This window comes from Neoarius graeffei, chromosome 11 (assembly GCF_027579695.1).
Source record: "Neoarius graeffei isolate fNeoGra1 chromosome 11, fNeoGra1.pri, whole genome shotgun sequence".
Taxonomy (NCBI): domain Eukaryota; kingdom Metazoa; phylum Chordata; class Actinopteri; order Siluriformes; family Ariidae; genus Neoarius; species Neoarius graeffei.
Genome location: NC_083579.1, coordinates 24715540 through 24742966, shown reverse-complemented (window position 1 = coordinate 24742966; position 27427 = coordinate 24715540). Strand labels below are relative to the sequence as shown.

Below are 27427 nucleotides of genomic sequence, written 5' to 3'. Positions count from 1 at the left end.
TAATTTAGAGCCACCAATTAGCCTAACCTGCATGTCTTTGGACTGTGGGGGGAAAATGGAGCACCTGGAGGAAACCCACACAGACACGGGGAGAACATGTAAACTCCACACATCTAAAGTTGAATGCCTCCACGCTCTTCCAGGTTTTCATCTGTTTGTCCGTGAAGAATGATGCCTGCAGCACCAGGAAGTTTGAGATGTTGGGGAACTCAACAGATGGATAATTTAAGTCCTAGGGAAAAACACCTTCTTTGCTAATGTGCAAGGATCTATCCCATTGCAAAGAGCATCTTTCTGAAAGAGTCTTGACCATGCATTGGCCTCTAAACTGCAAAAATAGCCAGAGACTGCTTCACTAGCTTTGTATAACGACAGCCAAATTGGTTTGTCTGACCACCACAATCATTCACCGGAAGTAAACACGCAAGCAAAAGTCACTTGACTGAATACAACCTATAAAGGTGCCATTTCTTTTGTCTCAATTAAACAGCTAGTCTATTGGCCTTAATTTATGGATGTGTCTTTTGTTTGATTTTATTCTTTAGGTCATTAATATGAAGTGACCAAGTTGGATAACATTTTTATTAAATTTGTGCAATTGACATAAGTGATTTAAACCAGACACGATCTGTATATAAAACTGCAGAAGGTGGCCAGTTTTCCAATTTGTACCATCAGTTAAAGTAATTTTTAAGTCCTGTCATAGGTAAACTTACACAAATGTTTTTCTCGAACAAACTGGATTTTCATGACTACCACATTTCTGGTGTAAATCGTTTGCTCCTGCAAACAATCTACAAAAATTCAACTGGATCCAGTTTAATAAACAAGGTTTTGAATCTTGAGGTCAGTGCGTGATCATTTAGACTTACAGATTGCACTATGCTAAATTAGTAGCTACGAATTCCCTTGCTTGTACTTCTAAAACATCAGACACTAAGCATGTCATGATCAATAAACTACATCTGAAGTAAAGAGGAAATGGGCTCCATTTTGCTTTTGGCTGAACTGCTGCTTTAACGAACTGAACTGGACTGGACTATTTGGCACAGCTGGATTTGGGAGTTGAACAACACTGAGCTCGAGTTACTGCCAGGGCAAAACCACATTTATGGTGCATTCAAGTATTTTTGTCTCTGCAGATCTAAAAAACAAAAGACAATGAACAACCAATCTTTGCATTAGTGTAATTTATATGTATGCACACATGCCTTTGCAGTTCTCTTTTTTTCCCCCCCATTGAAAGAAAAAGCAAGTCTCTCTCACAAAAAAAAACACTTGCTGTCCATAAGCCACTTCTTCCATTCCAAAATGTGTTACAGGGAACACACAGTGCTTTGAAGAAAAGGACAAACTGTTAATTTACTGTGTGATGGCACAACTCAAATCTTATCCACAAGTCCAAAGCTTTTATGTCTAAAGGGCAACACAAACATCTTCAGTTTTCAACTTCATTTATCCACAACCATGTCACACTTAAAACACCAATCGTCCCATTCCATTACACACTGTCGACAGTGTGTGTGATCATCTGCCCACTTTGCCGAGACGGTGATCGGTCTTTGGGTCGGCGATGATGGCCTGCACAGCCACTATGGCCTCGTTGATTCTTGTCTGGAGCTCACGCAGCTCCTCGATGTGCAGGAGCCGAAGGATACGAGCCGCTTCATTCAGAGTGGCATCTAGGGGCAAAGAAATGTCCACCATTAACCATCAGGTTTAACATACGTCACACAGTCGGGAATGTTTTTCCTCTCGCTCTCTATTTTTGTTGTGCAAACGATACTTATGTTTCTTTTTGTGTGTTATTTGCTTCAGTACTCTCTCATAAAAGAAAAAAATATTAAATTGGATAAATATATTTCACTGCTGTGGTGCCCTCAAGGATACATTCTTTGTTCCTTTAACGTGCATCTACTACAAGGTAATGTCACTGTAGCGTACCATTAAAAATGATTTAAGGTACATAACTGGATCTTAAAGACTACTCTTCTCTTCTTTTACCTTTAATTATCTCAGAGTAACACTATATACAGCAACCTGAAACACACACACACACACACACACACACACACACACACTATGTTCGTTTCAATCCAACTGCAACTGAACCACACTCAAGTTCATTTAGAAGTGAACCGGTTACTTTGTTCTGCTCCTGAGTCGGACTCCTGCGTTCTCACCTGCCTTCAGAAAAACAGCAGGCGGCCATGAAACTTGCATGAAGAAGCAGTGAGCAAGTTTTCCCATGATCGAATACTGTGTGCTAAATATCACAATACACTGTCAAATCAATGAATGACCCGTGACATGACAGTTCCTGGGGAGTTAAATATGGAGTCTGTCCACATGTGATTCATAACATTCATCTCATTATCTCTAGCCGCTTTATCCTTCTACAGGGTCGCAGGCAAGCTGGAGCCTATCCCAGCTGACTACGGGCGAAAGGCAGGGTACACCCTGGACAAGTCGCCAGGTCATCACAGGGCTGACACAGACAACCATTCACACTCACATTCACACCTACGGTCAATTTAGAGTCACCAGTTAACCTAACCTGCATGTCTTTGGACTGTGGGGGAAACCGGAGCACCCGGAGGAAACCTGATTCATAACAGAATAATCTAAATATATTCGACATACCTCCAGTGTCAAAGCCAAGGATGTGCTTGTCCAAAGCAACTGGCAAACCCTAAACAAGCAAGCAACAAAGAAGCAGATTATTAAATAAACAAAAATAAAATTATAATTTCACCACACCATTAATATGACGGTACACCTGCACGCCGATTTACTGTGATCTGATATACTAGTGAAAGAATATTACATTTCACAACTGCTAAGCTCCAGCAGTGTGTGTAAATAAAAACTACACTCAGGATCGTTATTTACTCTACATGGAGCTGAAAATCAGAACCATTTCTCCACTTTGTTGCCCTACTAAGAGCAAACTGTTGGCCATCCTGCCCTGGGTTTTACTCACAGACCTCTTTTGACTTGCTGGCTTTTGCAATGGCATCGGCGGTCAAGCGTTCCTGGACGAGGATCCTAATGGCCTATTAGATAAAGAACAATGAGACAATAAAACAGTTTAAATTGGAATACAAATAAGCTTGGGAATTTATTTAATCCTCACCTTGAGCATCACCAGGTAGTCATCATGTCTCTGAATTTTGAGAAGGTTCGCCAGGGCCATGACTCCAGCCTTAAAATCAGGACTGTTGCCTGGTGGAAACAAGCACACAGTCATTTAAATAACAAATGCAGGTTCAGTTTTAGGGATCCAATATTAGAGCTAGACCAACAGCAATTGTGTCACCGATACCCAATTAATAAAATTAAAATTTCACAGACAATCACAAATATTAGACTTGTGTAGCAGTATGAGACTGATGTATTGAATGCCCAAAAATCGATCCATCCATCCCAGTGATTTAGCAGTTACTATAAAAGAAAGGAGAGAGAGAGAGAGAGAGAGAGAGAGAGAGAGAGAGAGAGAGAGAATATGCCTCTTGTCCATCTGTTAACAGACAGAGGAAACCCAAATATCCCTCGGTCAACAAGCTATACCGCAACACCTCCAGATAGAGCACATCACTTCTCACATACTATCCACCACAACCAGGTAGGCAGAGGAGACCCCATTAGAACCCTGGACCAGGAACTCGACTTGTACTTCCCCATAATAATACCTTGGCCAGGTACGATCACCTTTCCTCAAGCACTTGGTGGAACAGGACGCCTTGCAGCACTGAACTCAGACAGATATTCAATAGATGCTCAGTCTAATGGGCATTGGATCATGGTAAAAAGGTACCAGCCACAAGTTAAAACGACAGAAACTTAACCATGACCTTAAAAAAATAAATAAAAATTAAAAAAAAAGTTCACTCTGAATTTCACCCCGTTACTTAATTCAAAACAGTACAGTTACAAAAGAGATTCTCTCTTTTTAAAATGCAAAAATCAACAAAACTAAAGTTGAGAGACTAAATGAAATCTTTTCATGTTTTTCTGTGAAACACAATGAGGACACCTTCTCTGACCTGGAGAGAGAAAATCAGCCACTTTCACACTCCGTGGCATGGGGATGGACTTGACTTTGTCAGCACACAAGGCGGTGATATTATAACTGGAGGTTTCCCCATTTATTCCCACAGACAGAACTACAAGTTGACAAATGCACCTGGAAAAGAACTGCTACAGCTCTGCTGAAGCCTGGGTTTGTGCGTTATCAACGAGGGGCTATGGGGGAACTCCCTTGTGCGGTACGCTGACAGCTCAGCTCTTGGCAGGAGCACTGTGGACTATGCCATGAGAGATTTGACCTTGACCTTTCTTGGCCTTCACAGTCATACCACTGACACCACTCTCTGATCAGGGTCAAATCACAGGCAACAGACACCCAAAATTTGCACAAACCCCCAGAAAATGTACAAACCCAACTACCGATGGAGTAGAGACAGCTGTGAAAATGATCAAAGTTCAGTTACACGCTTGGAAAACTAAACACTCCTGAACTCATCTCATCATCTCTAGCCGCTTTATCCTTCTACAGGGTCGCAGGCAAGCTGGAGCCCATCCCAGCTGACTACGGGCGAAAGGCGGGGTACACCCTGGACAAGTCGCCAGGTCATCACAGGGCTGACACATAGACACAGACAACCATTCACACTCACATTCACACCTACGGTCAATTTAGAGTCACCAGTTAACCTAACCTGCATGTCTTTGGACTGTGGGGGAAACCGGAGCACCCGGAGGAAACCCACGCGGACACAGGGAGAACATGCAAACTCCGCACAGAAAGGCCCTCGCCGGCCACGGGGCTCGAACCCGGACCTTCTTGCTGTGAGGCGACAGCGCTAACCACTACACCACCGTGCCGCCCTCCTGAACTCATGATGATGCATAAATTATCCACACGATAAAGACGACAAAGCTAGCCATGCACTGGTTTAAGTGGTACTGTATATCTCAACGACTGGGCCGCAGCCCAACTGCCATCTAGCGGGCTGTAATTCCCCCTCCCCCCCAAGTTTTATAGAACAGAATGCCTTTATTGTCACTGCACAAATGTACAACAAAATTTAGTTCATCACAGGAAAGCAAAGCCGCTGCATACGTACACGCCGCCACTCTCGGGCACTTCAGCCCAAGGCCGTCCTAGGTTAACCTAACTGCATGTCTTTTGAACTGTGGGGGAAACCGGAGCACCTGGAGGAAACCCATGCAGACACGGGGAGAACATGCAAACTCCACACAGAAAGGCCCCCATTGGCCGCTGGGCTCGAACCCGGACCTTCTTGTTGTGAGGAGACAGTGCTAACCACTACACCACCGTGCTGCCAATTACACTACACCACAGTTGAAGCCAATTTTTACTCGTAATAGGGTACGATTGCTAGGTTGCAGCCGACGTCACCACAAGGAAGAGGAACTGTCTTAGATGCCCTGCTCTATATCTCTAACCTGATGAATTCTTATGAGACTCAATGCTGTTTTACTATCAAAGGGAGGTTGTACAAAAGTATTAAGTGTGGAGAGCCAATAATTGTGGCACGTGTTTTAGTTGAAAATTTAGTTTTTCTCTGAATAAATATATTTCAATTAAAGGTTTGATTGTTCCCATTTTCTCAGTGCGAGATAAAGCGACTTCACCAAAAGGTGGATCCCCCCCCAACTACTCTTTATAAGGGGTGCCAACACTTGTGGATGGCACCGCATATTTCTTTTCATGTTGTGAGCGAGGCTCCGTTGACCCGACACAAGCTAACATTTAATGTTAAACACGAATCAATATGATTGGTAGTGGAGATGAAAGCTAGTAAACAATGTACATTAATTAAAAGGCTGTATTTAAAGGCTACTGAAGAATGCAAAATCAATACTGTGGCTGGTTATGATGTCCTGAAGTTCGCCAAGTTTTGTTCAAGAAAATAATCAGACAATAAAATGCTGCAGTCAACGCGTGAAAGCCTGAACTTCAGGTCACATTATTACGACACACAAACAATGTAAAGAAACATTTAAAAGACATGTACTCATAACATTCATTAAATGTTGACTTTGTAAAATTCACTCAGAAAAACAAACGATGAAATTGTATGTGTGGATTCTTGCGCCAATCTTCTTGGCCACTCGTTTTTGCCTCCTACAAATGCCACAAAGCCTTCCAAGAAAAGGCTTACGTTATGCCTCAGCTGTTGCAAGGATGAAACCTGTAGTTCTGAATGTTAAGTTACACAACTTAAAAGGCAATGCTTTATTATTACCCTAGTTGTGCATTGTGTGTATATTACACACACACAAACGTGGGGGGGTTTGTTGCCCCTTCCTGATTTCTTACTTTTTTGCATGCTTGTCACACTTAAATGCTTCAGATCAAACAAATTTAAATATTACACAAAGAGAACACAAAAACCTTCATTTAAAACCTGCATTTTAAGGGGGAAAAAATCCAAACCTACATGACCCTGTGTGAAAAAGTGATTGCCCCCTAAACCTAATAACTGGTTGGGCCACCCTTAGCAGCAATAACTGCAATCAAGCATTTGCGATAACTGGCAATGAGGTCTTTTACAGCACTGTGGAGGAATTTTGGCCCACTCATCTTTGCAGAATTGTTGTAATTCAGCCACATTGGAGGGTTTTCAAGCATGAACCGCCTTTTTAAGGTCATGCCACAGCATCTCAATCGGATTCAGGTCAGGACTTTGACTAGGCCACTCCAAAGTCTTCATTTTGTTTTTCTTAAGCCATTCAGAGGTGGACTTGCGCTTCAGCTTGAGGTTAAGAACAGATGGCCGGATATTCTCCTTCAGGATTTTTTGGTAGACAGCAGAATTCATGGTTCCATTTAACACAGCAAGTCTTCCAGGTCCTGAAGCAGCAAAACAGCCCCAGACCATCACACTACCGCCACCATATTTTACTGTTGGTATGATGTTCCTTTTCTGAAATGCTGTGTTACTTTTACGCCAGATGTAATGGGACATATACCTTCCAAAAAGTTCAACTTTTGTCTCATCAGCCCACAGAGTATTTTCCCAAAGGTCTTGGGGATCATCAAGATGTTTTCTGGCAAAACTGAGACGAGCCTTTATGTTCTTTTTGCTCAGCAGTCGTTTTCATCTTGGAACTCTGCCATGCAGACCATTTTTGCCCAGTCTCTTTCTTATGGTGGAGTCATGAACACTGACCTTAACTGAGGCAAGTGAGGCCTGCAGTTCTTTGGATGTTGTTGTGGGGTCTTTTGTGACCTCTTGGATGAGTCGTCGCTGCACTCTTGGGGTAATTTTGGTCGGCCGGCCACTCCTGGGAAGGTTCACCACTGTTCCATGTTGTCGCCATTAGTGGATAATGGCTCTCACTGTGGTCGCTGGAGTCCCAAAGCTTTAGAAATGGCTTTATAACCTTTTCCAGACTGATAGATCTCAATTACTTGGTTTCTCATTTGCTCCTGAATTTCTTTGGATCGCAGCATGATGTCTAGCTTTTGAGGATCTTTTGCTCTACTTCACGTTGTCGGGCAGGTCCTATTTAAGTGATATCTTGATTGAGAACAGGTGTGGCAGTAATCAGGCCTGGGTGTGGCTAGAGAAATTGAACTCAGCTTTCCAAAGATGTGATAAACCACAGTTAATTTATTGGGGGGGGGGGGAATCACTTTCACACAGGGTCATGTAGGTTTGGATTTTTTTTCCCCCCTTAATAATAAAAACCTTCATTTAAAAACTGCATTTTGTGTTTACTTGTGTTATCTTTGTCTAATATTTCAATTTGTTTAATGATCTGGAACATTTAAGTGCGACACAAACACACAAAAAAAATCAAATCAGGAAGGGGGCAAACACTTTCACACCACTGTGTGTGTGTGTGTGTGTGAGAGAGTGAGTGAGAGAGAGACACACACACACCCCTTTTTAAAGCAAGCTGAAATTATTTATTTGTTTTTGCATTTTGAAAATGGTGTCTTTGAAACCCAGAATGTAATACGGCACTTAAACGAGTTTAATTCAACAGAGATCGTTGCATGCAATTTAAGCAACAAAAATGTTGATCTTTCTGAACAGGAAATCAATTCATTGTTCATTTTAAGAGACCTGTCTTGTTTTCTCTTTCGTATATTTACTATCACACTCGCATGAAGCAAAGGCATTTCTTATCTGATTACTCGATGGAATAATCAGTAGAACACTCGAGTACTAAAGCCCAAGTTCGAACCTTGTGGCTGACGGCAGCCTTTCTGTGTGGAGTTCTCCAGGTGCTCCGGTTTCCTCCCACAGTGCAAAGATGGAAAGATTTAGTCAACTGGCTACTCTAAAAATCACCCATAGGTGTGTGTGGCTGTTCGTCTCGGTGTTAGCAACCTGCCCAGGATGCATCTTACCACTTATCTGGAGTTTCATTGGCTCCAGCTTCCCCTACGACCCTGATGGATAAACTGTATAGATAATGGATGGGTGGATGATTACAACATATATATAGTGGCTTTGGCCATAATCTTGCTGTAATGTTGATGCCAATAAAGCTTTCTTAAATTGATTTGAATTGAGAGAAAACAAAAAAACAGACAGCATCCAAACTTTGAGTCTCAGAGAGAGAGAGAGAGAGAGAGAGAGAGAGAGAGAAGGTTAAGACTATTATTAGAGAGAGCTAAGATGAAGCACTCACTGTCCAGGTTAATGAGAGGGTCTGCTGGTTTTTGTGTCGCATTGTTCACCTCTGCTGCAGGTGTGCAGTTTCTGTACTTCTCCACTGTCAAGGACAAAAACTTCATATGAGCACACAATGTGGAAAACAAAACAAAATCCCAAAATAAAAAGCCCAGCAGGTCTCCAGTTACTGCTGTGTTATCTTAGAAATGAACTTCCCTCCTGAATCAGTGCCATTTGGCACACAGTAAAACCACAAATCCACCCTAAACCCAGTGATTTAAACTTTATATGAGGAACATGTTTAGTTTAAAATGACTGTGAATCGAACAAAGTCTGTTAGATGAGGGACTCAGTGGGACGAGTCAAAGTCAGTGTAGATTTCAGGAGCACAACTTAGAGCGTGCACTAGACCTAACAAGATCTTTTTCAATAAAATAAACAAACAAAAGCCAAATGGTAGATTATAAGTGTAAGAAGAAGCAATAAATAATTAAAGCCTGCGTCCACTTATTTTCAGACATTGTTCTGTGCACCCAAACCTGCACTCGCTTCTACATGAGTAAGGACCAATGTGTAAGGACATTTACACTCCTTTTGTACAGGTGATTCACACTTCTAAGTTGTGAGATGAGCGTGTTTTTAAAAAGGGGGAAGGGAAAAAAAAATGTGTTTATGCAGAGAAAATCTAAGGCAACGCTGCCATCTAGTGGTCTGTACATTTACTGATAAAACTTAAAGTGCATATCACAGGTAAATTCAGGAGCAAGATCAGTGTAATTCTCCTATTTTATATTACACTTTGGTCAAATATCTGTAACATTCTGCATCCTCTGCGACTTTTTTACCTTGCGCAATACCAGAATATTTCAGTTGAAATCAAGCCATTTGAGGCGAATTGGTCCACCTCTGAAAAAACTTGGCATTTGAATTTCCCAGCAAACACCGATTTTCGTGGCGTCATCTGCAGGACGCCTCCTTCTGAATCCTACGTCAGCGCTGGTTTGTTTATGAGAAAACGACCTGGTGGTTTTCTGCAAATTTCTTCGTTATCGCGTAATTATTAAAATAGTTAACAGATGTATCGTAGGAGGGTGTAGCAACACCAATCTTGATGAGATTAGCTCTCATCGTTTCCCAAAAGACCGGACAATGAGGGAGACACGGGAGCGCTTGGTCTACACAGGCTGTGCACTGAAACCGTGCAAAGCTCGCGCAGCCTGCTGGCGCTTCCGCAGATAACGTCACGAATCTGGCTCCAGACTCTTGGGATTTTTCCAGACGCGTTTTATTTTATTTTTTTCTGCTGTAGACAGATGGCCTTGTGCAAAATTACCCTTCTGAATGAATGTGTAAAAGGGACATACTTTCATATAAAAATAAATAAAATAAATAAATACATACATACATAAAAACCCACGAAATTGGTCCAGAATACGCACTTTAAACTCCTCACACACTGATCAGTTATTTCCCACATACAGTTAGTTACAGTCAGGTTTACAGACTCATCATGCACATGAATGCCATGGTAATACTGGGCTTTCAGCGATCGCTTTGAACTGTGCCTTTACTGTGGAAGAATGATTGTACAACATCTTTATTAGAAAAACAAAACAAGGATTTGGTGCAGATATTTTAATTTTTTGATATTTCTGAAACTCAACACAAGGTCAAAATTATACACACAGCACAGCTAATATTTGGTCGTGTCCCTTAACGAGTTTCACCTTGACTAGATGCTTTTTGGTAGCAAATCAACAAGCTTCTAGCAGAATGCTGGTTAGATATTTGTCCACTCTTCTTGGCAGAATTGGTAGAGAACAGTTAAATTTGTGCGTCTCCTGGCACAGACCTGACTTTTAAGCACAGTCCATATATTTTTGAAAGGGTTGAGGTCAGGACTCGTTTTAAGCTTAATTGTTATTTGGCTTTATCCTCCACAATCTGTGTATGTGTGTTTGGGGTCACTGTCCTATTGGAACACCCAATCGTGTCCAAGTTTTTGATGGTTTAAGGTTATGCTGAAGAATTCTGAGACAGTCTTCCTCCTCCATTATTCCATCCACTTTACGCAATGCATCCGTTCCACTGGCAGCTAAACAGCTCCAGAGCATGATGCTGCCACCACCATGTTTAACAGTTGGTACAATGTTTCTCTTTACCTCTGGTCATTGTCACCAAACAACTCAAGGTTTGAGTCTGACCATAAAACTTTCCTCCAGAAGGCTTTTTCTTTGTCCCTGTGGGCCACTGCAAACTTTAAGGTTGAAGGTGTAGATTTTGGAGCAGGGGCTTCTTTGGCAGCCTCTCAGTCCATTGCAATGTAAATCTTGCTTGACTGTAGACAGTGTTTCAGCAGCTTCCGGTTCATGAAAGGCCTGTGCCTGGGTGGTTCCTGACCATCTAAACCAATTTCCTCTCAGCTGAGGGTGTCAGTTTTGGTCTTCTTCCTGCAAAGTAGCTTGGCAAAACGGCTAAAACTCCCAATAATTTGTACTCATGTACAATTGTTTGAAGTGATGATCTTGGAATCTGCAGTCGTTTAGAAATAACTCCAGGAGACATTCCCGAGTGTGTAAATATGATCTGAGAAAGAGGATCTGCGCATGAACTTTCCCATTATACTGTATGTTGGTCAAACCAGTGAGCATCAAACAAACCCTTTTTATGTTGGACACAGAGAACTTACCAGCTGAAGTCAATCATGATCACTGACCGGAACTTAAGAGGCCTTGGTATGTTAAGATATTTTGAAAAACTTTCAGCACCACTGAATTAATAATCTAAGTGGGTGTATGTAAAGTTTTAACCCTGTGTTGATTACAGAAAACCCTAAATAAATTAAAACTTGTATGGCAAATTCTTTTTGTTCATTTTTTTTTTTTTATTAGAGATGGTATAACATTCTACCACAAAAAAAAAAAAAAGTTGAAAGAAAATCACAATATAAGCTCTTTGCAGCGAGAGGTCATGTGTTTGGATGCCACATCGCAATGGCATACTGGAGAACAAGCTTTCAGGTAAACAAAAACCTCAACAAGGTCAAAAACAAAAAAGTTTCAGTAGTTTGTAGTGCTTAACCTCTTTCCTTTTCTAGAAGAATTGTCAAAAAAAGTATAATTCAGACTCATTTTTACAGGGGAAAAAAATAAAGATTTTATCGCGAAGGCATTGATTAACAGATGGCATTTGGATCTTCACGGCCAAACAAGATGGTGACTTCGCAAGGTATGTACACTAAATAAATAAATAAATAAATAAAAAAGGGAAAAAAAAAACCTTGTAAAAGCATTTCTTTTCATTCTAACAGCTCAAAGCAGCTCCATAATAAAAGTTTAAGGTGTATAGTTGTTTTTGAAAGGTTTGGCTACATCTTGATGTAAACAAACAAGTCACCGCGATAACACGAAGCTTGGCTTCCCTCCTCCTCTCAGCTCTTTCCCCCTTATCAGCTGTGTGTATCTGAGACAAATAAAGGCTTCTAATTCTAAAAACCTAATCAGAAATTCTGTAAGCATGTGATTTTGACTGGCGACAAAATCTGCAAATCAACAGCCTTCATGTTTATGAAGTTTAAATCTCACTCGGCAAGAGAACACGTGTTATCTAAAACTTTGTTTTTTTTAGGGTAAACAATCCTGTTGTCATAGCAGTGTGATTCTTGCTGTCTAAAAAGATCACTTCTCAGTGAATAAAAAACGAACAAAATAAAGTGATCGAAGAGCCATTGATGCGCTGTAATAAGTGTCGCCACAGTAAATTGTTTGTTGAGGTTTTTGTTTACCTGAAAGCTGCTCTCTAGTATGGTGTTGCTATGTGGCATCCAAGCACGTGACCTCTAGTTGCAAAGAGCCTATTGCCATGGCATTCATGTCCCTGTATGTAAACATCTGACTGCAACTGTAGGACTAGCGATATTGTAGAGTCTTATTTGGTTACTTTCTTAATTAAATAATTTTAAAAAAAGAGAAAAAAAAAAAAAAAAAAACATACCATTGTCGCCATATTCAAACCGAACTGCGAGGCCCAGCAGCCAGTCGATGGCCTCGCACGTTTCCTGAACACTGAATGGGCAGCTCACGTCTCGTAGGTACTAAACAGAACACACACACACATTCAGATGAGTAATCTGAAAACAATCAATTCAATTTTAAACACCCCCCCCCCCCCCCCAACAAGCCATCTCGTCCCTTCACTAATCAGATAGTATCCATACCTTTTTCGATGAGTTACATTAATGAATGAATGAATTAATGAATCCTTTGTCAGTCACAAGTACCAGCGAAATTGGCCGTCAACCCGTCCGTACATATATACATCCATACATACAACTGACACAGGGGGAGTAGACAGGACAGGAAGACAGGGATGAAAAACACAGAGTAACATGAGGGGAGGAGAAAAAAAAACCCACACTATGCTCCTGTGGGGAGTACAGTGTGGGAACATTAAAAAAAAAACACCTCAGCACATAAGCACAAAACAACATGGTACACTTTACAACATGAAAACTCAGGACTCGAGGGGGAAGGGGGTGAGGGAGGGGGCAATCATGGGAGGGGGGTAAGGGGGGGGAGGGGCAGAGGTATAGGTAACCCAGCGCAAACAAGCAGTTCGGTCCTGCAGCCGATGACGGCGCTTACCCACTTGTCACACTGGGGGTAAAAGTGGAGACCGTGGGAAGTCAGGGAAGGAATACAAGAGCGTCTCACTGCAGTGATCTTCAGGGGGAGTTGTTGTTGTCCCAGCAACGGCCTTGGCCAAGGCCAGTGCAGTCTGAGGGAGCCGAAAGCAGATAAGATTGGGACTGTTTGGTCTTGGGGTGAGTAGACGCATTCTTTTACATGACTACTCTGTCTGTCCATTCTGGTCTCCGAATCGATCCATTTTCCTTTGCAAAGCCAAAAGCTTCTCCATGATGTTATCCATGTTGCAGTTCAAGTTCTGAATAGCCACAGTCTGAGTGCCGACAGCTCTGCCCACCGCTTCAATCATGTCGGGCAGCTTTATGGGGCTTTGGACAGCTGTCACTGTTTTCTGATTTCCTCGATAAACCAGGGCAATGCCTAATCCAATCAGCAAAAGTCCTGTAATCACGGTTCCGAATAGGTAGATGTCTTCAATGTCCTCCACAGAAAGAACCGCCAGGCACACGACCCGCCACCTCTCCCACACGTCCATCGTGTAGCCAGCTGCGAACGTTCCGGCAGGACAGGCCGGTTCCCCCGAACCCAGGCTTCTTGTCAAGAAAACTGTGTCAATTGCGTGAAGAGACCAGTTTATCAAGTCCATGATTTTTATCAAACTAAAAATTTACATGATCAGTTCTGTTACAGTACTTTTCAAGTCACTGAAATACAATCAGGTCCACAAATATTTGGACAGTGACAACTTTTGGAATTTTGCCTCCGTACACCACCACAGTGGATCGGAAATAAAATCAAGATGCTATTATAGACTTTCACCTCTACATCACATGGTTTAACAAAATATACAGGGTGTTTCAAAAAATTTGACATTTCACAATCTAATAATTTTACCAATTCTCGTTCAACTGACCTCAAATTTTAGCAGAATAAATAAAGGAATTCCACTTTAGTTGTCTTCCTGAGCTCGCCAGTATATTCTTTCCTTTTAAAAGCATATACGCAGAACCATGGGCTCACTTTCGTTTATAAATTACTTGAGACCTCAAGAATGGCACAGGAATAGTTTTAAGCTTTAACAAATCTAATATAGTAATTTTTATGATTAAAGTGATTCATATAGGTAGCGGTCTGAGTGAGTGACCGACCTTGACGTCCGTAACGTCACAGCAGGAAGTCTATCTGTCTCATCACCATTTCCGCTATACCAAAACACAGAGCTGACTGCAACTCCAATCCTCTATTTTGAGCTAATTTATCGCCATGCCATGTAAATGTGCCAGCAACACGACAGAAGATGGATTTACGTTGTATTCATGGCCCAAGAATGTTCAAACTACAAAGATTTGGACACGTTTTGCGAGTTGTTCACGAGCACATTGGGCAGCTACGAAGTGGTCTCTCCTCTGCTCTGCACATTTTACTGAAGACTCGTATGAAACCTCAGATCTGTTGAGGAGCATTGGCTATAAGCCCGTATTGAAAGAGGGTGCAGTACCAACGATTAAATAAAACTACAAGGAAAACATTTATTTATTTTAAAAAGGAAAGCAAGTTCAGTTTCACCAGTTCTCCCGGAGCGTGAGCCGAGTGCTGTTGGTAAAACCCGGGACGGAATGGGACGGGACATATTGCTTGGGCAGTGAGCTCCCCACGGTTGTTGCTAAAACCGGTGATGTCCCGTTCCGTCCCGGGTTTTAGTAACTGCCTGAGCCGAGCAGTAATGGCGGAGTACTCCGTATGGAGAAAATGGAGAATGAGTGGACCAGCCGCCTGATTTCTCTGCTGGATATTGCTGCCATCTCGCCCTTACGTGGAAGAAGCGAATGAACAGAGAACTGAACGAACAAGTGAAAGTCACATTGTTTCAAAACAATCTGCCACAAGATCGGCCTTCAAGAAGCGAGAACACAGCCGGGTAAGCTCTGACTCTCGTTTGGATATAAAACAACAAAAACACGTTGTTTACCTGCATTTAGATTAATACATGTAACTTGTGTGTTTAAGTTACCGGTAGAAGATATTTAATTTGCTTCAGAATGTGATTGTCTCAGTTCATCTAATTAGCCTTTTACATTTTATCAGTGAAAATGCATGCATGTACATGTATATTGCATAAGTTATAACACCAACCCTGTTTTAAGGAGAGTCAACCCACAATCAGTGAAGTCAAATCAGTCTTAGTTGAGCAAGTCGGTAACGGTATTTCTTACTTTCGCCATAAGTTTTTATTAGTGCTGTCAAAAATGTCGCGTTATTAACGAGTTAACGTGACTCAATTTTAATGGCGATAATTTTTTTATCGCGAGATTAACGCTCTGTGACATGATGCCACGCCCCGCACAGCCAGAGTCCTCTGCCCTCCCGCGAAGAGCCACGGTGCTCGGCTTAGGTTTCGTTTTCCCATCGGCGGCTCCAGCCCCACTTTGCAGTGGCTGTGACAAGACGTGTTATGCTCTGCAATAAAAAAAAAAAAAAAAAAAAAAACATTGGTACAACCAGTGTTCGACCTATGCCGATATTTTCGGGGGGGTCCCTTTTTTCCCTTGGGGGGGGGGTGCTTGCGCTTGTCTCAAGAGCGCGGATCTCCATCGCGCGCTCACTTCGGATATGCAAATGCTTCCCGTTACACACGATTGCTATGTCAATAAACATCATTTTGCCAATATTTTAGAGACCCCCCAGCATTTCCCAAATCATGTTTTCAAGGGATCTCATGTCTGTTTCAGGGGATCTCGGATCCCCCGAGTACCCCCGTAGTTTGAACGCTGAGCAAGCCCATTCACTTTTTTTATGCTGATAAGAGAATTACAATGTTTTTTCATGTGACAAAAATGTGCGATTAAATTGCGATTAATCGCAAGTTAACTATGACAGTCGCGATATTAATCGCGATTAAATATTTTAATCGCTTGACAGCACTAGTTTTTATTTATATAACTTTGGCCTATAGCTGTCAAAGGCCTCGGCCTTAAAACCGGTTCCTGCTGTGACGTCACACACTCAGGGCTGTCTGGCTCAGCTGGGCAGCTCAAACGCCAACTTTGCGGTCGATTTTAACTCTCAATTTTATTTTTTTTAAATTCCCATTCATGCAGCATACAAGAGTCAAGGGTGGAGATACTATCCACTCAGAAATTTGGGTGGCACAGTGGTTAGCATGGTCGCCTCACAGCAAGAAGGTTCTGGGTTCGAACCCAGCAGCCGGCGAGGGCCTTTCTGTGTGGAGTTTGCATGTTCTCCCTGTGTCTGCGTGGGTTTCCTCCGGGTGCTCCGGTTTCCCCCACAATCCAAAGACATGCAATTAGGTTGACGTGGGGCGGCCTTGGGCTGAGGTGCCCTTGAGCAAGGTACCTGACCCCTGACTGCTCCCCGGGCTGCCCACTACTCTGGGTGCGTGTGCTCACTGCTTCAGATGGGTTAAATGCAGAGGATGAATTTCACTGTGCTTGAAGTGTGCATGTGGCAAATAAAGGTTTCTTCTTAAGTTTATTTAAAAATAAAAAGGTTCTGCATATCTCTTAAGAATGTACCAAATTGTTGACTTGGCCACTCTTCAAGCTTCCACTCACTCTCTCCCTCTCCGACAGGTGTTTTTTCCAACCTAATGATAGCCTCCTTTTCTTGCACTAACACTTCTTTGGACCGCATATATTCAGAGTTCCCATGAACAGCTGCCAAATACAAATTCAACACTTTTTAAGCTCCTTACTCGGTCATGAAATAACAAGGAAACAAGCGATAACTGGCCAGGAAACCGCTTATCAGTTAATTGTCCGGTTACTTTTTAAGCCTGTGTGAAAAATTTCTGTAATTCCGAAACAGTTAATGTGATATTTTTATTAAACCCAAAGATGTCAACATTGATAAACGAAAAAGAGTAGCATTTCCGAGCACAGCAAGATGAAGCAAGGTTCCTATTAGGCTGGGGGTCTTGATTTCAGGGAAGCTCAGGGATGCAATCCAGGTCATTTTGAGCTAGTTTTTGAGGAAAATGCACGCAGGGTTTACTGTACAGTACAAGCTCAATTATCCAAACTCTCTGGAGAAAAAGTCTGGCTAACTAAGAGGATGTTCAGATAACTGAGCTTGTACTGTAATAATGTTTCAGTAGTTTCATCATGATCAATAGCAAAACCCAGAGTAAGAGACAAAAAATAAAAATAAAAAAGTATAGGTCTTTCAATAACACCAAAATTAATACTTAAATATTTACTTCCTGGACTGTGCATCAGTCTAATACTGGACTTAACTTAATAAAGTCAATCCTGAAAGATGCCCATTCATACAACATTAAATTAAACTGAACATGCTGAAGTTACTTAGATAATTTGTTGTATGTAGCTGACTTTGCTTTCTTCAGTGTACTTCTGTTGTATGACTAGTGGGGGCACACTAAACCGTTGGCAATCTTGTGTGTGACCAGGCTGCTCAGAGTCTCGATCTTCATGTTTGGCTTGAACTCCATCTTATTTTTGGTTACAAGACTGAACACTCGCTTGCACTCTGCATTGGAGACAGCATTACCTTACACATCGCTCCTCCCCCCCATGTCGCATGCTGAAATCGCACCTACACAGAGTACAGTAGGCATGGTGATGGTCCTGTTTCGACTGTGCAATACATGGCCACTCAGCTGCGTACTCAGCTAGAAATCGCTGCTCACATAGCCTCCTCTTTTTAGGTGGAGACTCCGTCATTCACAATCCATGCGCTGTCTTCATTTCACACCCAACACTAATTTGTAAGAGAAATTGAAAGTTACAGTTCTGGAACCCGACTGACGAAGACACTTTGCTTCCAGGAAGACGACCACGCATCACTACTTTGCGTTTCTGAGCACTGCATTTAACACGCACTGTGATTGGCCAAGAACATGAACTAGATCACCTCTTAGCCAGTCAGCTAACATAACGATACGGAAATTCCCGGAATGATCAGAATCAATGTAAACAATGACGCGCAACAGTCCGAACACCGAAAATACATTGATTTGTTTGATACATGGGCAAAACCGGTTGAAAAACGTATTATATTTCAGGTCTACATGTAGCACCGTAATTGTGCTTCAAATCTATAGCTGCTACGCCCACATTGTGTATGTTGGCATCTCTGTAAACCCCTTGAATGAAGGTTGAAAGTCTACACTTCAATCACATCTTGAGTCCTTCATTTCCAATCCACTGTAGCTGTGTACGGAGGCAAGAATATGGAAACTGTCACTGTCCAAATACTTATGGACCTGGCTGTACTTTGCTGGGCCTGCGTCCAGACCACAGTCAGTCAGGTCTATCGTCTGTCTAAAAAGTACTGATAAAATGGTTACAAATAGCTAAATTTATGACTAGGAATATGAACTAGCTTTTTTTTTGGCTAATAAACTCATTGAGTTTATTTAACAGTATAAACATGCAAACAATAAATATTTAAAATAACTGAAGTGTTTCTGGACAGTTAAAAATTCGAAGAACATCACCCGATCTTTTTCCAATCTACAACTGTCTGATTTCAGAGAAACTATTCCCATTGTAGCCTCAGATTGCTGTTCCTGGGTGACAGAAGTGGAGCTTGATGTCTTCTGATGTTGTAGCTCATCCGCTTCAAGGTTTGATATGTTATGTGTCCTGATGCTTTTCTGCTCACTACGGTTGTAAAGGGTGACCGGTACTGTTGCCTTCCTGTCAACTGAAACCAGTCTGACCTCTCATCACCATCATCTCATCAACAAGGTATTGGATGCTGTTTGTTTTTCCCACTACTTGGTGCAAACTCTACACAGATTATGCAAGTTGTTTAAAAAAAATTAAAAAAAAAAAATAAATCACCTTTTCAAAGGACTTTGGCCACTCAGCGCTTGAGATGTTCCTGAGGTTTCCACGATCCTCGATTTTATAATGTCTGATTTTCTGATCCTCCAGCCAAACGATGAAGTTTCTGAACTCCGTTTCATCTGAATGAGACAGGAGGAAAAAAAGAATTCATTACACCCACACAAACAAACAAAGACCAATCTGAAAATTTGATCTAACCTTGACAAATCATGTAGTCTGCTTTTTCAGGAGAGTTAATAATTGAGTCTTCAGATTTTATATTTACTCATGGAAATAGTTTTTATCCTAAGCAAATTACAAATGAGGCAGAATTCAAACCAAACAAATAGTGAGCTAAACATAGTGATGGACTGTTACAGTAATTTAAATTAGTATAAATACGAAGATGATTATAGAAAATCATGTGTGCTGATGGTCCGAATCTCTCGACCAATTTCTCGATAATCACTTCAAGCGACTCGGCAAAATGGCAGCCATTAGCTTTGTCAGCGTAAGTGAGGAAGAACTACAAATGGTGAAAGAAAATGCTGTTCCTAAAAGTTTGGTCTAAAACTATTCGAAGGTAAGGTGGAACTGTGATTTATTTCATCGATTTCAAAAAGTATTTTGTGTGACTCGGCACTGATAAGTCTGCGCTGCGCCTTTATTACATTTGCATTCCGCTTTTGAAGTTTGAAATACTTTTTTTTTTTAAATAAAATCACCTGTATATTTCTACTAAAACAATTATCTGCCTCAGTGAATAATAACCTCCACTTCGCCTCAACTATTATTCACTGATCTTCACTTCACCTTTGGTGAATAATTGTTAAATATAAGTTTAAAAAACTGGCTAGTAGCCTAGTGTCTGCCTCTTGATCGGGAGTTCTATTCACGGTTGGGTCATACCAAAGACCATCATAAAAATGGTACCTACTACCATCTGGCAAGGCATTGCTGCAATACAGATGTGAGTGGGGAGTTAAACTCCCGTGGTTACCAGAGGACTAGCTCCCCACTGTAACCCTAGCTATGTAATAGGCGAGAGGCCGAGGGCTGCGGAAACGGAGATCGGCGCCGCCCAATGCGTCACACGGCGTGGGAAGGACTTTAACTTAACTTATTTAGGTTTTAAAAAATAAGAAAGGGAAAACTAGAACAAAGTGCAAACAACACACATGCATACGTATTTATATATAAATCAATGTGGAAAATAAGGCCAGACTGGCAGACACTGACTGGTAATTTTCACATTTGTCCGTCTGTATTTCAAAAGCACTGGACTGGATGGCTGATAAAAATAATTTGAATGTGTCTGTCTGTATTTCAAAAGCATAAAACTGGATGGCCCACAAAAAAATTGTAAAGATATGGGTCTAATCTACTTCTAATTGTCTTCCAAATGTTACACTGGGCGAATATATGTGTCGTAACATGGCAGGCTTGTAGTACTCGAGTTCAGGACTCTGACTCAAGTGCGACTCATGCCCTAATTTTAAGGACTCGTGACTTGACTTGGACTTGAGCACTGATGAATCGGACTTGGACTCATGCATTAACTGCATTCGGACTTGTAAATTGGAACTGAGGACTCAGATTTTTATTTTATTTTTTTGTAACATGCCATAATAATTTGGCATATTTCTCTCTACATTAATTTTTGTACTAATTTCATGCAAGTATCACACCTGCGCACCTTGGCACTTGCATCAGATAGACTCTTGCATAATGTTTCATGAGTGTTATTATAATACCTATATATGAGTACCAGTAAGTTATAACCAACTGGAACATCCTTGCCCCCCCATACTTTTTCCGAGACATGGAACTGACCTGTGTGCGCTACTGTTTTCTTGGGTAGAACTTTAAGCATTTTTTTTTAAATCTGACATTTTCTTGGAAATTATATTCATTTCGTAGTGTGATTAGCAACTAATGTCGAGTGTAATTTGGCCTTTGAAGAGCACAAAAATGTGCCTGGAAATAGCTGAGAAGCCATCTCCAGGCATCTAAAGCCCTTCAGCTTCTGGGGCCCGAATGTAGGCCCCAGACTGTATTGTTCCAGGCCTTTGGCCCATCATTCAGATGGGCTGAACTTTGGATAGACAGACAAAATTTCAGACTTGTCTATCCTGTGACAGTGTATTGTCTATAATATCCTCCTGAGTGAGTAAAGTATGAGCTACCTGTTTATTCATAACTGCAGCAAAAAAAATAAAATTTGTTCATATGAAACGTATACGTAATTGCTGCCTTATAAAATGTAGTAATTGGCTAAAAGAATGCATAAGGAATAAAACAAGGTGGGATATAAAGAAAATGTTCTTTTATACATTGTAACACAGAATGCAAGTTTATTCCTGTCATTACTTCATCTTCCAAGACCTTTGTTGATTTGGATTTGTGTTTTGGCTTGTTATTGGGCTGGATGGTGATGCGTTTCTTCATCTTCAGATGTCTAACAGAGACCTACAGATTTTGTGCCAAAATATACTGGTCACTGGAATACTACAGCCCCAGTCCCAGCTGAAGAGAAGCAGCACCATAGTATGATGCTGCTGCCACCGCCATGTTTCTTTGGGTCATAGCCTGTCTTCTTTTTGTGCCAAACATATCTTTTACAATTATGCCCAAAAATTTCTGCCTTGATGTCATCAAGCCAGAACATATTTTGGCGCATGGTTTGGAATGATTTAGGCATGCTTGGATTCCCTCTGTGAGAAAAAGAGCCAATTTAGCCACCCTACCCCATAGCCCAGAATACAAGAGAACGCTATCACATGGCGTTAATGAGCAGTACTGCTCATATATTCCTCCAGCTCTTTTAATGTTTTTCTTTCCCCTAAAACATTTCTGCTCGTGTTTCACCTGAATTTACTTGGTTGCTGTATGACGTTAAAAGTGGAAAACGATCTGACGATTTCTCTTGGCCTTACTTTTTACATCACAAAACCCTACAATTTTAATAGGAGTGTACTGACTTTTATATCCATTGGACAGCGCAAGGATAAAACACTCCTTGATTAAGGAGACAAAAATAAAATAAATGAATGAAACTACCCACAAACACACAAAACAGCTTGTCACATTTCAGAGAAACAGAAAGCACCAAGTTCTCTGTAAAGTCTGAAGACTTTCCCGTCGTGGAAAAACCTACTGACTGTTATACAAGTACATCTCAAACAGTCAGAAAATTGTGAACAAGTTTTTTTTTTTTGTAATTTAATTCAAAATTACAAACTTTCATATATTCCACATCAGGTGAAATATTTCAAGCCTTTGTCTTAATTTTGATGATTATGGCTTATAGCTCATGAAAATCAGAAATTCAGGATCTCAAAATAAAATATTTCATTTCGAGTTTGAGTAAAACAGTATAAATCCCGTGTATCCCTCAGTCTATTTCAGTACACGCAATTACAATCATGGGGAAGACTACTGACTTGACAGTTGTCCAGAAGATGATCAGTGACATCATAGTTTTGGCACTGTGGGCAAGTGCTAAGTCCTGCTGGAAAACGAAATCAGCATCTCCACAAAGCTTGTCAGCAGATGGAAGCAGGAAGTGCTCTAAAATCTCCTGGTAGACAGCTGCACTGACTTTGAACTTGATAAAACACAGTGGACCAACACCAGCAGATGACATGGCACCCCAAATCATCAGACTGTGGAAACTTCACACTGGACTTCAAACACCCTGGATTCTGTGCCTCTCCACTCTTCCTCCAGACTCTAGGACCTTGATTTCCAAATAAAATATAAAATTTACTTTCATCTGAAAAGAGGACTTTGGACCACTGAGCAACAGTCCAGGGGCCTCATTTATAAACGATGCGTACGCACAAAAGAATGCACACACCACATTCTACGCAAGCTTCGGTATTTATAAAAAGTGAACTTGACGGTAAAATGTGCGCACCTCCATGCAAGCTCTGACCCATGCGTATGCACACAAAAAAGGGAAACACGGAAAATGTGACCTCAGGAGGAAACGGGGAGAACGACCCGAAATTGGTTCAATAATCGAAGTTTAACACAAACATAACATCGTGCATCAAAGACGTGACTGACTTAACATTTATAATCCTTAATTTTGTGCACTTGTCTGGGTGCGGGTGATTAATGTGTAAATCCTGAAAGTATTTGTAACCATTCTTAGACCATTTCTAAATATTCAACCCTTTACTCATTCAGTTATGTTGTAGGTGACAGTGGGTATCCGCTGAAACGGTGGCTGCTCACGCCATTTATGAACCCCCAAACGCCTGAGGAGACCACTTACAACCTGCGCCACAGCCAGGCGCGCGCTGTTGTGGAGCACACCATCGGGCTCCTGAAGGGCAGATGGCGTTGTCTGGATGCCACGGGGGGAGCGCTATGTTACAGACCCGAAAAGGTCTGTAGGATTGTTAGGGCCTGTGCTGTGCTGCACAATGTGGCACAGCTACAAAATGTGCCTTTGCAAGCTGAAGAGGTCAACCTTGATCTCGACCCCGATCCCTATCCCCAGGCATTCCACCCAAACGCAGGAGCCGTGCGCCAGCGCGAGGAGGTGATGCGCCGCTTGTAAATAATTAGGGATGGAAACAAATGATTACTTTTTAAGAAATTCTTTAATGCTGGCATTTAATGCAGACAACTCATTTTTTATTTCTTTTAACTCCCGGGCGACCTCGCGGACGGCATCCACATGTTCCCGCTGCACCTGCATCTGTTAGGATACGGGCGCTGGTGGCTGGTTTCGGCATGGATGCACATGCATCGGAGGCCGTGGATGTCCTTGGGACCTCCGCTGCCGCAGCCGACACACTGCTGGCCTCAGTGGCACACCCAGCAACTGCGAGGGAATTTTTTTGTTAATAAAATACTTTTTCTGGATGAAGACTCGTTTCAATTAATTTCACACCCATTTCAAACAAGGGGGCACACGTGCAATGTGAGGTGGTTCCTTGATACACAACCAAAAAAAAAATTACATACCCGAGTCCTCGGCTGGTTCATGTGGCCCAGCATCAGTGTCACCCTCCTCCTCACACACAACTCCACTCAGGAGGGTTTCCCCTATAATGCCAGCCAGTTTTTGATCCAGTGGGGTGAGCTCCGGCTCCCCCTTCCCCCCGCCCGTTGCACGGACACTTTGGCGGTGTGCCGCGATCCTCTTCTTGGCGTCCACCTTTATGTCGGACCTTTTTTTTTTTTTTTACCTCTGCCATAGTATGGCCTTGTGAAGCTACAGAATTGACCGCATCAGCCACATGCTACCATTCACATGTTTTTTTCGCATTTGTAACTCCCCTATTATGGCCTCCAAACAAAAGAGCTCGACGCTGCTCCACTTCATCTACTAGCACTTCAACTTCACAGTCTGTGAAGTTGCGCTTCTTTGTCTTTCCTTCTGTTTTGGGCATGTTGTCCACAGATATCAATATTCATTAAGGGCGTTTCGCTGAATATTTATAGGCAATTGTGGGTGTGTCTTGAGGTACGCACAGGTGCCGCAAACTTAGAGTGGATTGTGATTTATAAAGGGAAATTGGCGTGGAACGTGCGTGCGCACGGCTTTATAAATCAGAATATTTCTGTGCGTACGCACATTGAGTTTTGTGCGCACGCCATCTTCTGGCATAAATCCTGCGCAAAGTTTTATAAATGAGGCCCCCAGTTCTTTTTCTCCTTAACCCAGGTAAGACGCTTCTGACATTCTCTCTGATTCACGAGTGGCTTGATATTAGGAATACGACAGTTGTAGCCCCTTTTGTGAAGGCATCTGTTTGGGGTGGCTCATGATGCACTGACACCGGTCTCAGTCCATTCCTTGTAAAGCTCTCCCAAATTCTTGAATTGACTTTTCTTGACAATCCTCTCAAGGCTGTGGTCATCCCTGTTGCTTTGTGCACCTTTTCCAGCCAGCCTTTTCAGCAATGACCTTCTGTGGCTTACCCTCCTCGTGGAGGGTGTTGATTAGATTAGATAAAACTTTATTGATCCCTTTGGGAGGGTTCCCTCAGGGAAATTAAGATTCCAGCAGCATCATTACAGATAAACAGAGAAAAGAAATAGAGAAAAACTTCTAGATAAATTAAAATAAGTTATTTACATATACAAATATAAAAAGAATAAGATATGGGGAAGGGGGGGAGAAAAAAGGGGGGGCAGCAGGAGAGATATTGCACTTTATATTGCACATTGCCCAGTATTGCTTATTGTTAGGCTAGGCTACTGCTCCTTCCCGTCCTCTGTCCTCCTGTTACACCCCCCCCCAAGAGAGGAGTTGTACAGTCTGATGGCATGAGGGACAAAGGAGTTTTTGAGTCTGTTCATCCTGCACTTGGGAAGGAGCATTCTGTCACTGAACAGGCTCCTCTGGTTGCTGATGACAGTGTGCAGAGAGTGACTGGCATCGTCCATGATGTTCAGTAGTTTGTCCATAGACCTCTTCTCTGCCACCGTCACCAGAGAGTCCAGCTTCATGCCGACCACAGAGCCGGCCCACCTGATCAGTTTGTCCAGCCTGTTTGTGTCCTTCTTGGATATGCTGCCCCCCCAGCACACCACAATGTAAAACAGGACACTGGCAACCACAGACTGATAGAACATCCACAGGAGTTTCCTGCAGATATTAAAGGGCCGCAGCCTCCTAAGGAAGTATAGCCTGCTCTGTCCCTTCCTGTACAAGTGTCTGATGATCGTCTTCTGGAAAACGGTCAAGTCAGCAGTTTTCCCCATGATTGTGGTTGTGTGTAACGAACAAGACCGAGAGATACACGGTATTTATAGTGTTTTACTCAAACTCAAAATGAAATATTCTAATATTTTGAGATTTTTTTTTGCACTGTAGGCCATAATTGTCAAAATAAAATAGAAAAATTCTTGAAACAACATTTTAGTTTACATGTAATGAGTTTAGAACATTAAATTTTCACTTTCTTGAATAGCTGACGGAAAATATTGAACTTTTTCACGATATTTAAATTTTGAGATCTGTTTAGTATTAGGTTTAGATTATGTGTCACCACATAATTCCCTCCCTGTGTCCGAAATCGCTCCCTACTCACTATATAGTGAGGACGCCATTTTGTAGTGCTGTCCAAAACGATAGTGAAGATTATTACACCCTATATAGTGCACTCAAAGTATCCCACAATGCATCATGAAAAGTAGTGTACAACCAATGGTCACTAACTAAGCAATATATCCCATCATGCATTGTGGTCGCGCTGAAAGAAATGAAATTTAAAAAAGTCTCAAATTTGATTTAATAAAAGGCAGCGGCAAAGAAGTATTCAGCCTTGATTTTAAAAAAACTGAAAGATGCAGGTACTTTGTATTGATTAATGTGGGAAATGCGCTCAGTGTAATATGTATTTATTATTTTTGAAAACCCACCAGCCGGCTGACATGGCACGTTTTAATTGTGCGACAGTAATGACGTAAATACCAGCGCGACGGACTAGTGTCTGAAAGCGGTTTCCATTTTACCAATGAGCTCACTATATAATCCTCTATATAGTAATTCCCTATATAGGAAGTAGGGAACGAGTGAGCGATTTCAGACACAAGGCCTGTGAATGAGCCGTTACTATAGTAACACCAATATATTCGAGCGAGCGCATTGATATAAACCTATGATTTATGTTTCAGCCGGAACTACATTCCGACCTGCTGCACATTGGAGAATTCACCAGCGCTGTAGTATAAATGTACAATATCACATACAGAAAAAAGACATTCATAAGACTGAAAATAGTTAATTAAGCTGAGCTGTGTATAATCCCTCGAATAAATTGTATAATTTATTAAACTCCCGAGTTCAGTGATTCAAATTCGCACTTTCGACATTTTGACCGTTTTAGAAACCTATTCAATGGATCACGGACTTACACACCAGCCCATCGGTATCCTTATTATTTTATTAAAATTCTTACCTGTGTAATCAAAACCCGAAGGATTGTGATAATCTAAAGCCGTAAGCTTCCTACGGAACATCTTATTTCCCACCAAACAATATCAGAAAAGATTTTTAACACTCCACAACAAAGCTGTTATATGTGGCTACGTAGGAATTACACTGGAGCAGTGTGAAGCGAGCCACATTAGTGAAAGGAACTTCCTGTTTCGCTTTTTTTCCACGTTGTATCGTTTTCAAAATAAAGGTTTTAAAACTAAATGCGATCAAAAGATGATGACGATGATTATTATTATTATTAGTGCATTGTCTGCCATTATAAACCCCATCACTATGTGAACACTATTTTCAGTGTAATCAAAAATTTAATTTCAACATTTCTCTGAAACCGGGTGGCACGGTGGT

The 27427-nt window shown here is 41.6% G+C and overlaps 1 protein-coding gene across 1 annotated transcript; it reads right to left on the bottom strand.

Moving 5' to 3' along the window:
- Positions 1-1175: 1175 nt before the first annotated feature.
- On the bottom strand, positions 1176-27218 carry rtraf (RNA transcription, translation and transport factor). Its single transcript, XM_060932917.1, has 8 exons — positions 27042-27218; positions 19132-19256; positions 12654-12753; positions 8677-8760; positions 3137-3225; positions 2988-3056; positions 2644-2692; positions 1176-1682 (listed from the first exon to the last, which is right to left on the bottom strand). Exons 1-8 carry the CDS (start codon positions 27100-27102, stop codon positions 1528-1530), a joined length of 732 nt encoding a protein of 243 aa, XP_060788900.1. The 5' UTR covers positions 27103-27218; the 3' UTR covers positions 1176-1527.
- Positions 27219-27427: the final 209 nt, after the last annotated feature.